The 13089-nt window shown below is 39.3% G+C and overlaps 1 protein-coding gene across 3 annotated transcripts in view; it reads right to left on the bottom strand.

Annotated features, from left to right (window-relative positions):
• Positions 1-333: 333 nt before the first annotated feature.
• nfat5b (nuclear factor of activated T cells 5b) overlaps positions 334-13089 on the bottom strand; it is a 40513-nt gene continuing 27757 nt past the window's right edge. For 2 of the 3 annotated variants that reach the window (XM_084358644.1, XM_084358646.1), the window contains exons 5-13: positions 12380-12570; positions 12030-12202; positions 10248-10382; positions 10098-10150; positions 8506-8638; positions 7858-7932; positions 7534-7637; positions 5491-7309; positions 334-4962 (exon numbers count right to left, since the gene is read on the bottom strand). In XM_084358644.1, coding sequence (XP_084214770.1) covers positions 4724-4962; positions 5491-7309; positions 7534-7637; positions 7858-7932; positions 8506-8638; positions 10098-10150; positions 10248-10382; positions 12030-12202; positions 12380-12570 — 2922 coding nt within the window. In that variant the 3' untranslated portion in view covers positions 334-4723. The remainder of the gene's footprint in view (positions 4963-5490; positions 7310-7533; positions 7638-7857; positions 7933-8505; positions 8639-10097; positions 10151-10247; positions 10383-12029; positions 12203-12379; positions 12571-13089) is intronic. The other variant, XM_084358645.1, reaches the window with a different exon arrangement.

Here is a 13089-nt window from a genome sequence, read left to right as displayed (position 1 = left end):
GAACTACTAACATCCTGTGTATTGGTAAAAGCCTTTTTTAAATGTCCTTTAGACTGTATATTTATGAGGAAGTCTTAGTGTAATCATTAATCACCAAACTTTCCCTTGAAGCATATCACATTTTGTGGTAGAGATGGGAACATTTGAACTTTGAACACCCACATATCTCATAGTAAACCCAGAAAAAATTTAAGTAAGAAAGAACTAAGCACATAATTTACCTCATGATGATGATCTGTCCTTCACGTTTAAATAATAGTTTTTTGCTTTAAGAGTCTGCATTAAATTCAAGAGAAAAAAAAAATGCTCAGAGACGTACAATTTTAGGTATATACGTTTAATACAGATAGCAGCAAGTTAACAGAAATTAAATTGCAAGAGAATAAAAATGCCCCGACAAAAGCCAAATATATAGTTTTTTCCCCAAGGGTGATTATTTGACAGTTGTTCAAAAGGTTGGAAACAAAAAGGCAGAATTTCCCCCCTCACTATTTCCAGGACCAAAAATTGTCTGTTTACTAGAAGAGTGGTCCACTTGTGAAGAGACTTTACAGACATTACAGATGGAAAATAACAGCATCAGTCTCAGCAAATTACATTGTTTACACACGTTTTTGCAGAATTTGTAATTCAGATTGTTCCACAATTACAGAAATAAACAAATCTAGTGTTCAATAACTTTTAAGGAGATGTGTGAGAACGACATGACATCCTGGTAACTCAGAGGCCCTGAGAGAAATCAGAGAGATTAAGAACCACTGCACCAGTAAACAGTAATACAATGGATACAATGCAAACCTCCAAATAAACCCTGCAGGCAAGAGGGGATAAAAGAAGACTGAAAATATTAGTGACCCTTGTCTCACCCCCCCAAAAAATCCATGTCTAAGATGGTTGTTGAGAAAAGAAATTTCATTATAGCTGACTTAGAAAGATTTAAAATCATTTGTAGGCAGCACCCAAAGCATCAGAAAATATTTCAACAAGCAACATAAATAATAGAAAGAACATCTACTTTGGTTTTCTACTTTGGAGAGGCTATTTAGAAAAATATATATTCAAAAACTAACAGATCTACATTTACAGTATATTAGCTGCATAGCAGTTTCAGAGAAAATTTGCCTGCATCTACGTTGTACAACATAAATGCAACGGATACTTCAGTACAAACAAGTTAGATGCTTGACAGAAATTGCACAACACATTTACCAACCACAACCACATTTATCTGGTCACTGTTGTCAAGCGTTTAAAGTACACTTAAAGTCTTATGGCTTAATACATTCTAATTAACGAGGACTAATCATCACTGGCAGAACCAGCTTTGGATTAAACAGGCAACAATGGTAAAACATCAATCTGGTCGCTACTACAACATCTCCTCAAGGCACATGTACAATACCTGCTAGTGTCTAATTTTAGGAAAATTTAACGGTTTGATATCAAATTTACTGGTAATGTTAAATCACATCTTGTTCTATTGCAAGAAACAGAGACAGTCAAGTGTCGTCTCAAGGAAATATGAGAACCGTTTTTTAATCAACAACCCCACTCTTTTCCATACAACTAGTAGTGACTGTATAATAAGTCACACTATTATATATTTCTGATCTCCAGTTACATTGTAAATACACACAAACGAGGAAACTGTAATTTCAAGAAAGTAATTACCTCCCCGGTTTGTGTATAAAAGAACATTCTGCATCTAAGTGAGACATTTACAATCACATTCAGCACTAAATTCATAGTAAAAATACTGAAATAAGTTGGTCATGTTTCGTAGGATTTTCAGTAAAGACTGCCATTTTTGCCCTGCTGTATTTGGTCAAAAAAGGACTACAGGGCCACATGATATGTACAGTGAAGTGTGTATGATTGCAGCTACACCTTCCAAAATCACAAAAGAGTAACTGCACACAGGAATGTATGTTATTCATACTTTATGAAGACTTTACTATCTCATTTATCATTATTATCACAAGGTGCCAGTTGCAGCATCAGCAGGTGTGGGGGCCAAATCACACCGACGATATAATGATTACAGGGAACAATTTAGATAATAACCAACACACAAATAAATTAGAGATGCTTCTCCGAAAAGAGGCACAGATACTATACCAATAATAATAAAAAAAAAAAAAAGATAGTCTTTCTAAACTTTGTAAAACAAACAAAAACAAATAAAATCATAAATACTCAACACTGGAAATCTTAGTTCTTCTATTTCACAAGTTGAAGAAAGCCAATCACAGATAGCTCTTTTCTCCAAAGTCAGGTTTCCTTCAGGAGTAGGGTCCCTTTAAAAACCACTCAAACTGCTCAACCGTAGTTCCACAAATCACATTAAGTCAAGTTTAGATCATCTCCATCATAAAACAGCTGTTTGTGATTTTAAAGTGTATAAAATGTAACGGTGTTTTTAACAAACTGTACATAGAAAACAAAGACAACGACTGAGCTGATTCTTTCATCATCAGAGAGACCAGCCCCTTGTTCACGCATACACTTACAGTGAAACTAAACATGACACTAGCATGTTTTTTTTTCCTTTTTGTTTTGCCAAAACAACACAACAAACAAACAGAAAGAAAAGTGTGGCAGCAGGACTTTTTGCCTCATAATGATGGCAAAAAATGTTTGTTTTTTTTTAAAGTTAACTTGCAAGTAAGTAAAAAAAAAAAAAAAAGAGAATAAATGCTCAGGAGCCATAAAACTGGCCTGTCATCAGGATTTATGCAAAGCAAGATTCGACTCAAACTTTGGTCCTGAGGCCACCGGCCAACGGCAGACAAAAACATGTACATTTACAAGGAAAACATGTAAAATGGGCTCTGTTCCTGCGTGTTAATACCTTAACCTGGATGAGATGTTTAATGTTCAGTTTTAGCCAACAAACCACAACATTCACCCAATCCAACACATTAATAAAACTGGTTCAAAAAAGGCTCTCTATTGGCTGGTTTAACAATACTACTCCAGTTCATGCGTGCCTGACGCAGAATGACACTAAAACACATAATGATCTAACCCTTATGATAAAAGTAATAATAATGTACTATATTACATTCTACTTTCCCACTAATACGTGTATTTAAATAAGAGTGACATGTCAACTGAAGAGACATTATCTGGATAAAAATGTCTTGGTCCACATTTTTTACCTCATTGGTCCAGGATTATAAGATGGTTTTTCAGGAATAAATAATGAATTAGCTTTTTAGGAATGAATAATGATCGTTGTAACATGGCTGGCAAATATTACAGAATTTAAAACCAACAGGAAAAAGCGGTAACTGACAGCGGGAAAATTGTATAGATACTGGCTTGAAAGAAAGATACTTTTGTCTGCTCCTCCACACAAATGTAATGACAATAATTTCTGATCCGATGCGTATGTTAAAAAAATGTATCTTCTTCACTGTAAACAATGAGGAAAAAACACCACCTCCTGTGGGACTGTACTGTACCCTGGATGAGTAAAGTGGTCACAAAGAACAGCATCGTAAAGTGCTGAAAATAACATGTAAAAGAGAACTCGCAGTCAATATTTGTTATATTTCTACCACCACACTTTCTCTAAAGATTCATCTTTTTGTCATGTATTAAAGGGAGAATCTGTTTTTTTTGTGTTTTGTTTTGTTTTAAAAAGTAGCAAACTGACACAGTTTGGTTTTGACTAAGTTCTAGCCTGAACACGTTAGCTAACCTATGTCACAAAGTGCTATCTGTACACTGTGGTGGAGAAGGTATCTAATATTGGAAGATATGTTTCACATCTGGAGGTGACCATTTTCACTTTACAGCTGTTGGCTGAACAACAAATATTCTTTTTTTTTAGTTATTACGGTATTTAGCCAGGCGTCTTGAAATACACCACATTATTTATACACTACTCACCTACTTTCATTTTATATCTTATCATTAATAAAAGCCAACTTTGTGGGCTATCAGTGACAGCTAGTTAATTCATTTATATAATCAATGTTTAAACATTGACATAAACAGCACCCACATTTCTAAAAAAACAATAAAACTTTCTTATTCATTTCCTCAGCTCCTCTACTTCTCATTTCTCTGCCTCCTCTCTACCTCTCCAACCTTCTTTTAACACTCTTTCTGCACTGTTGCATCACGTGAAAATAATTTTCAAACCACGTCAACAGTGGCTACCTTCATCTATACGTACCACAATCAGTCCAAACCTTCCTCATGTACCACACACTCTACCCTCCATGCAACAAAAAAATACAAAAGATGTATTTAAGGGAACACTATTCATGGAAACCACTAAACACTTTGGAGAATACTTTAGAAAACGCCACGAGAGATGCTGCAGACAACATCACTGACAGTCTATCTACAGATATACACAAAAATTCACAAGTAAAATGAATAACTAAACTTAAACCTAAAACTAAAAGTTAAACTTTCTGTTCCCGCTTGGAGTTCTTCTATTAAAGAAATCCAAAACCTAATTCCGAGTTCACTGCCTGCAAATTAGTTTGTCTTAAACAATAATTTCATAAATCCTGAAGAAGACCGAATAATGTGTTTGCAGGGTAGAGAAAATATTTGGTGATCAGACATAAGCACATAATGTTCAGTTTGTCTCAAACTTCATGATGCAGGGCTGTTTAACAAATCTTTTTCTGCATGTGCTTATCAACAAAGTATTCTGACTTCCAGATATTATCAGTAAAAAATAAAAGACCGATCCATGAACTTAATATGAACGAGTCAAGTTGCTGCCTGAGTCCTGCAGGCTGACAAGCAGGTCATCAATCTTCTCCATGTTCTGAGAGGCCGTCATGCTGTTCTGCACAGGCCCAGACTGAGACAGGGACTGGCTGAGCAGAGACTGGATGTGTGCTTCACTTTCTCTCTGGTTCTGACCAGACTGGCTGATGGCGATGATCTGATCCGACAGCGTGTTTCCGGGAGAGTTCATCAGCTGGCCGCATTCTGCAAAAAAGGAGCAAAACAGGTGGTCACAGTGAGTTTACAACTTAGCACTGACAGTACTATCAATGCATACTGAAGACATGATATAAAGTAACAATTACAGATAATTAGAAAAAGATTAATAATTAAGAAACTAACTTCTAAATGGATCAAATTAAATGGATTAAATGAAATACATTTAATGTGAATTCTATGACAACTTAGCAGCTCCATCCACTGAGGAAGACTAAAGATGTAGCTGAAAGCTTCAAAAAGTCAACTGAATTTTTTTTGTCAAAATAAATAAATATCTACGTGAATTATTTGAGTTATTTAAAGGTTGCACAAAGATTTCCCAATCAGCTCTCCATTAGCTTTCTATTACTATCTTTTAATTTGTTAGGGACTTTATGTCAATTAGCTGAGGGAGTTAACAACAGCTGCTTTGGCTTTCAGTCATTTGTGTAGATGGTTCAAATATTTTCTGCCATCTAAACATGTTGGCAGTCACTAATGTTTTCAACAGCACCTGTGTAATCAAGCCCTCACCGTTCTGAATCCCAAAGAGGAAGAGTCCAGGTTGTTGAGGCTGGCCGGGCTGATTGATGCTCCCACTGACAGCGGTCTGAAACAGTGTCCCTGGCTGTTGAACAGGGGAGGAGGTGGTCGTCTGGAGGTTTGCCACGCCGTTCTGTGAGGCAAACATGGCTGACTGTGCAAGCTCCTGAGCTGCCAGTCCCCCCTGCAGAGAGGCCATGTTGGACTGAGGCATAAAGAGGCCCACAGGCTGCTCCTGCCGGCTGTTTGCACCACTGCCCAGCTGCATCGGCTGTTGATCCTGAAACATGACTTGCTGTCGTGGATCGGTGGGGTTCCCTAAGGCCATGGGTTCAGAGCGGTCTTGCTGGTTTACTGTCACCATGCTGGCTTGGGAAAAGAGCATAGAGGGGTTTTGGGGCTCTTGGGAAACCAGATTGCTGCTGGTCAGTGGCGGCATCTGGCCCTGGCTGCTGAACAGGAGGCTGGAGGCCTGGTCCGGGGTGGACAGGGGGTTGTTGCAGAACAGCAGGCCAGCCTGCTGTTGCTGCTGCTGGCTGGGAGAAAGTGTGTTTGCAGATGGATGTGGGGAGATGTTCTGAAAGAGGGATGCCTGCTGGGCTGGCTGTGTGTGGGGCTGAGGCTGGGAAGGCTGCTGCTGCTCCATGGGGCTTCTCTGCTGGATGGGGGAGAGCTGGGTCTGAGCCTGAAATACTGACTGTGGTTCAGGGGCTGGAGTTTGTAGAGCATTAAGGAAGGCCAGCTGCTGTTGCTGCTGCTGCTGCTGTTGCTGTTGCTGAGCACTGCTGGTTGTAAGTTGAGAGGGGAGGGACGTCTGAGGAAGGAACAGTCCAGGTGTTGAGGGCTGCTGGTCTGGAGACTGTAGCACCGTCATGGTATTTTGGAAGAGAGCGGCTTGGACCTGCTCCTGAGATGCTTTCTGAAACAAGCCCCCCTGTGGATCTTGTGTTTCAGCCAAAGAACTTGGAGCGTGGAACATGGGCGGTGAAGGGTGAGAGGGTGTCTGCTGGAGGAAGTTGGTCTGAATAGAGAGCAGGTCAGTCGCCTGCTGAAAGAGAGCTGCTTGTTGCTGCTGCTGCTGCTGTTGCTGCTGCTGTTGGGCCTGTTGGAAAAGAGTACCCTGGTTTGGCACCACTCCTTGTGTTGAGCCCTGCTGCTCTGGGTTCTTGCCCTGAGAGGCGTCCTGAAACATCCCACACTGCATCTGAATCTGTGACTGAAACAGCTGCTGCTGTAAATTCTCCAAAACCTGCTGCTGCTGATGCTGCTGTTGAAGCTGCTGTTGCTGAATTTGTTGCTGTTGCTGCTGCTGAATTTGCTGTTTCTGGATGTGTTGTTGGTGCTGGATGTGTTGTTGCTGCTGTTTGGCCATTGAGTTTTCAGATTGAAGTGGTAAATTACAGAACCCTTTGGCTTTTAGTTGCCTCACTGCCTCCTCCAGCTGGGCCACTTCATCCGGGGGGAACAGCGGCAGTTGCTGCTGTTGAGGTGCAGGTTCTCCACACAGCCTACCCACAGCTCCGGAGCCGCTGCCAGGCCTCTCCTGCCCGATGCCCTCTCTGGGCTCCAGGAGAAACTGCTGTGAGGTTTGTTGGAGCAGAGAGTCGGCAGGGACAGAGAAGGAGCTGGTGGCTGCAATGTCCTGCTTCTGGATAGTGCTTAAGGGCTCTGTGTTGGTAAAAACAGGAGCCTGGCCTTTGTCAGGGTCGCCTGCAGGCTGAGACAGGTTGTTGGAGAATGGTCTGTTTTTATTTAGATGGCCTGCACTCATGTCTGCGTTCTGCGGGGCTGGACACAGGTCACCAGTCTGCTGAAAACACAAAATAGTCATAAAAGATGTGCTTTATTTTTGGTCAGTTATATTCCATTTACATTTTGAGTCCACATATAACACTTCTCTTACAGATAATTCACCAAAGTATGAACTACACCAAATGGTACTAATCATTTTAGACTTCAATGCAATCTAAACCACTATGCATGCACATAGTTTTTTACTTTGGCCTTTAATGAGGTTAAAGATGAAAATATCACCTTAAATACACCAGAAGACTGGAGGTTGCTGGTGACCTCCATCGGAGTGACATCTTCTCTCTTCACTAAAGGCAACATTGAAGGCATCAGGGCACCATCAATAACTGTAGGAGCAAGACCAAGAAATATATACAAATTCTTATTCAAAGCATGTTCATTTTTGCTTTGTTCTCAGCTGTTAAAAAAAGTGGCAATCCACTCTTAGCTAAAATGTGCAACAAAGTATGTAGGTGATTCTGTGTGCAGTTTATTAGCAAATAAATATCTTTCAGATGGGAAGCTACAATCATGGTTATGTAGAGTAGTTAACAAAGGGGAAAGAACCTTTAATTTGTTCATCAAATGAACAAGTCTTCACTGGAGACGGCATCTCTTTCTTCACAGGAACATCATTTTTTGCTGCAAAAGACATCAACAGATTTTCTCATCTCCCCGAACCCACAAAACTGGAAAGTCGATGTCAAACGTGGCACAATTATAATGTAAAAATACCATTGTTCAGTTTAATTGTAGTTACTTTGATGGTCACATCTCTCAACGTTTTAGATCAAGGACCTTGCAATTAGAAAAAATGTTGATGAAATGTGGATGACCCTGGGCTCCTGTGTTTAGAAATGGTCTGTGTATGGTGCTGTTGGAAGATATCGCTAATGGTTGCTAATATTTGCTCTGATCCTACTGAACTGTAGGTGGTGGTGTTGAGTAAAAAAGCTTTGTAGGCCTAAATTCATCAAAGCTCTGATGCAACTCTTGTTTATGTGTAAAAAAACAATTTTTAAAAAAAAGAAATGTATCCTCAGGTTAAAAACCAGGTGAGGCAGCTGTTGTGCCAGCCAGTAAATCATAAAAGTAAATAATGACCTAGTTATCAGAGGGTGACATGCTATCTAACAAGCTTGTCTTCTCATCACTTGATTGCAAAAAAGAAGACAGATGAAGAGACACCCTGAGTGATTTAGCAGGTGAACAAACCTGAATCCGGAGTGTAGGTAAACGGCTGAACATCATGCGACCTCCCAGCATTTGTCACCACATAGACCCCCACACACACTGAAGAGGTGATGGCTTGGTTCTGGTATGGAGGAACCTTCACTATCAAGTGATTCTTGGGGGTGATCATTCAGAAAGAGTAAGATCAAAATTATGAATACCACAGTACAGCATAAATACAGTTATCTTATCTGAGTTAAAGAGTGAGTGACTAGAAAATATAAAACAATTGTAGGTATACTAGTGACAGGGAGGGGCAATATTTGGATTAGCAGGTCATCACTTTGATGACTCGATCAGCACATCATGAGCATGGCCACTGCAGAAGGTTGTAATGTAAACATGTAATGGACGGGACGTGGCAAAAGAGTAAGCATATTGGATTTACACACTGATGACTCTGCATTCAGTTATGAAGATTTGTTCTATAAATTTACAGAGAAGTGTGAGAAATAAAATGTTTTTGTTTCACGGTGAGGTCTGAACCTGAACCTGAGTCCTGATTTCACACTGTTATTGGCTGGGGGCTACACAAAAGGTAACGTCCAGAAACATCCCAACGGAGCAAAATATCATAGATTTTAAAAAGAACTACATACCGAATCCAAAAATGGCGTCCATTCAATCCAATGAGAATAGCTTGCCTGGTGCATACACCAAAATAGTTTTCAAGCTTCTGAGTTTACTTCCTGGTTGTGTGGCCCATTAAATATGCACGGTAGAGTTTCTCTAACTGGCCCTGCCCAATGAGTTACTGCTCGACCCATAGACTTCACAGTGTGAAGATGTCTTTTAAAATATCTTTTCGCGGCTCAAGCAAAGTTGCTTGAATAAAGCTCCATGGATCAAAAATTCGAAACAGAAAGTGCACAAATCACAAATGCTTTTTGGGCCACTGGGGAATTTTTTTGCTACAATAGCGAAAGTGGCCACTGGTCAAAATTGGAAGCAAGGCTGAGGGGCGCCCTATTATCCAGGTCTATTATACATTCATGCAAAATACATAGAAAGTAAGAAAGAGGGCAGGGTCAGTGATGATTGAAAGAGACTACTTTGGATAGGTATATATATATTTTTTTTTTTCACAAGGTTTCACTGAAAATGTAAAGTCTTTTGAGTTAGGAGATGCCTGTTCTAACATGTTTGTCAGGCCTTACAGATACACACATTTCAGTGAGAAACAATGAATCTAAACAAAATGATTTTTCTTTACAATTAAACTCCACAGTGAACCTTGATCAAACAACATAATGTCATCCAGAGAGTTAAACACAAGAAGCTTTTCTTTTAGCTGCAAATTCATCAATTCATCCAATTCTGACCATTTTGTTTACAAGTGCAAAGGTTTAAACTGGACTGTTGAGACACACTCTGTAAGTATAGCCTTTGAGACTGAGTGTAATTAGGTCAGAACACAATAAGACTACTCAAACCTTTGAACCAGCAGCCATTTAAGATGATTACATCTAAAGCCCCATACAAATCTGAAATGGCTGCTTCTATCTACTCAGCTCATTAGTGATTGGCATTAATCAGTTGGTATAAAAATAACTCAAGAACAATCTGATTTCTACCTGGTGAAACAGCTCCATGTCAATTTCAGCTTCTGCCTTCCACGATTTCTCATCTGGAACAGACAGAAGATGTTGAAGAAAAAATGTACATGCATGAACCCAAAATATCCACGAAAAAAATCATATTCTAAAAAATATTATTTTTTTTACCTGAAACATTCTCCTGAAATATGACTTTGGTGTCTTTAAGAAAGTTTTTGCCGATGATAAAGACCTCTTCTCCTCCTCTCACTGAGCAAGTGTGTAGTGACTTCTTCAGGATTTCAGGCACCCCTGCAGGCTGAGCTGTAAACGGAGCAGATACAGAACAGTTTAAAACAAGCCCATTTATTTTTTTCCCCCATTTTATCAGTGAAATAAAAGAAGCATATTGGTTTAAACTTTTCACATGGATGTTAAGCCTTAATTAAACCATACGAAACAAAATACAAATCTATGAGTTGTCTGTAATCCCTCAAAGTTACTAATTTAACAATAAATTGAACTGTAGAGCTGGAAAAAAATGGTATTTATAACATCAGTATGTTTTCTAATTTCCATCCAATATTTAATACACAAAAATAACAATGACATACTCATAGACTAAAAAATGGTATTGATGAGGATGCCTCAACAATTTGAAAAAAGCCCCAATAGACACATTTTATATATCAATGCATTTAGTTAAACTTGTTTTGGGGTTGCCGGGCATCATTTCAACATGACACAATGGCTTTTTTGTACACTATCAGCAACGCAGTGAATGTGACCAAACATAAATAGCCATAAATAAACAAGAGACTACAACACACTGGAGATGTTCTTGCGCTCTGAACTCTGAACAAGGGTCACTGAAAGTTTAATTTAAGAACTTTTAATTAATACAGTTGTTTGTTACTAAACCACATTGTTTCAGTGAATTAAACAATAACCCCTAATGGTATAATGATTTAAATCAATACAACTAAGACCAGAAGGAAGATCATAAGATTAATGAATGGATTAACCAAATAAAAATGTTCATTGAAGTTGTGGTTAAATGAGACATTTGCCCATTATGAAGTGACATCGTTCGCCATAGGTCTGATTGTGCTGACTAAAAAAAAGGATTAAACAGACTCCAGCAATACAAATCATGTCGCAATGATCCCACTTGTAGTTTATACTTGTACTGTCGACAGCCTGAAATCTGATACAAAAACATTTTAAAACCAAACTTGTATGCAACTTAAGACTTTTCAAAACCTGCAGATCCTCAAACACAAACACAACTCAAATACTCTAAGACCTCTAAAATGGCTCAAAGAACAACCTCGAGCAAAAGAACACAAAATCACTTCTCTTGTCCTCTAACACATTTCACAAACCTTTTTAACTACCCCCACACACACGCACAAATAAAAAGGTGGATTACTGTTTTTTTTTTGGTTTTGTGGAAAGACATTTCCCTGGATTGCATGCTGGCTCCACACACCTCTATTGTTTCGTCCTTCCCTTTTCTTTCTCCCCTGTCTCTCTCAAAGCAGTATTCCAAATCTACTTACTCAGAAACTTTCTTATGGCCCTAAGCGTCTTTCCTGTTTATGAAACCAACCACACCCTCATACGATGTGCATTATTAAATAAAACTTGAGTCCGGATGGATCTTTACACATCGTCTCTAAACGTGGACATCAAACGACAGCAGCTTCATGACCTCAGGCTATATTAAACTTTACAAACAGAGAAGAACATAGCTCAGTTTATAGTGGTAATTATTAACTAAGTAGGTGACAGGTCAACTGCTTGCTTTGCCTCAGTTGAAACTGCTTAAAAATAGCAAATAATGCACCAGAATTTATCGAACTACCTATAGAATCTACTTATAAAAACTAAAACTAATACTTTATTCTTCAAAACACCAATTCATGCTATAGCATTTACACAGAGACAAACTAGAGGAGACTGACATACTGCACAGTATTGGAGATGAGGGCGTCTGTAGCGTGAGCACTGAACCGTCTGGACGGGGGATATTGACCCGAAACACCAGCCGAGCCCGTGTGCTCTTCTTCTTTGAGCCAGCCACACCAATGCGAGCCTCGACATCGGCATTACGGAGCTTTAAGATCCCAACACAGTCCACCCTGCACAGAAAGACAATGTCAGTTAGGAAAACGTGCAGTTTAAACAAGAAACTTTATAGTGTGAGAGCAAAACTAGTAGGGGCACAATTACATTTTAAAAAATTAAATAAAATTCTTTACTGAAATAACAGTAAGACAAAAAAACAACCCAATTTCGATGTCAAAGAAAGTACGTACGCTAGTGTCATGTTGGTGCTTGGATCAAGGGACACCTCGATGACAGTTGTGCCATCAATGTCCACCTCTTTGCAGGCTGTGGTGTTGCGGCCCGTCACCCTGCATGCTTGGTAAAATCCATGAGGCTTCACACGCCCCGCATCGTTTCCAACAAACACTTGCAAAACCACCAGCTCATTTACTCCCTCCAGCTGTGGAAGTAAAAAGGGCATAATGAAATCATTTTACCAAACATTTAACGCAAACTGTGGGAAGTCCCTCCTTCGATTACTATGAGCTTGTTTATCAGCCTTGTATTATCTTCATTCTACCTTCTTGTGCAATCTAGTTTTAAAAGCCTCCTGTGTTTGTTATCCTCTTCTTCTCCCTACTCTTCACAAACCCTGACCGTACAAACATCCAGCCAAACTCACGCTGCTTTGTTCCCAGATTTATCTCAAAATCACCTCGTGGGCAAATAAAAACTACAAAAAACAGACCAAATTGATGATCAAATGCTAGACAGTGTCTCTAGTCTGGCTCCAAACCCACTCTGTTGAGACCACTCTTCATCTTCTTTAGTCTCCACAAGAAAGCTAGATGCCTGAGGTCCAGAGATGTATAATGCTGAATTGGAAAGTTTCCTTACTTTCTTAGTTCTTCAGCCTTTTTCACAGATCATTCAAAAATTTTTTTATATCATCCTTGACACATAAAAGCACTTGCTGAAG

This window comes from Pagrus pagrus (assembly GCF_965226575.1).
Source record: "Pagrus pagrus genome assembly, chromosome: 1".
NCBI lineage: Eukaryota > Metazoa > Chordata > Actinopteri > Spariformes > Sparidae > Pagrus > Pagrus pagrus.
Note: the sequence above shows the minus strand (reverse complement) of the source record. Positions and strands in the feature narration are given on the sequence as shown.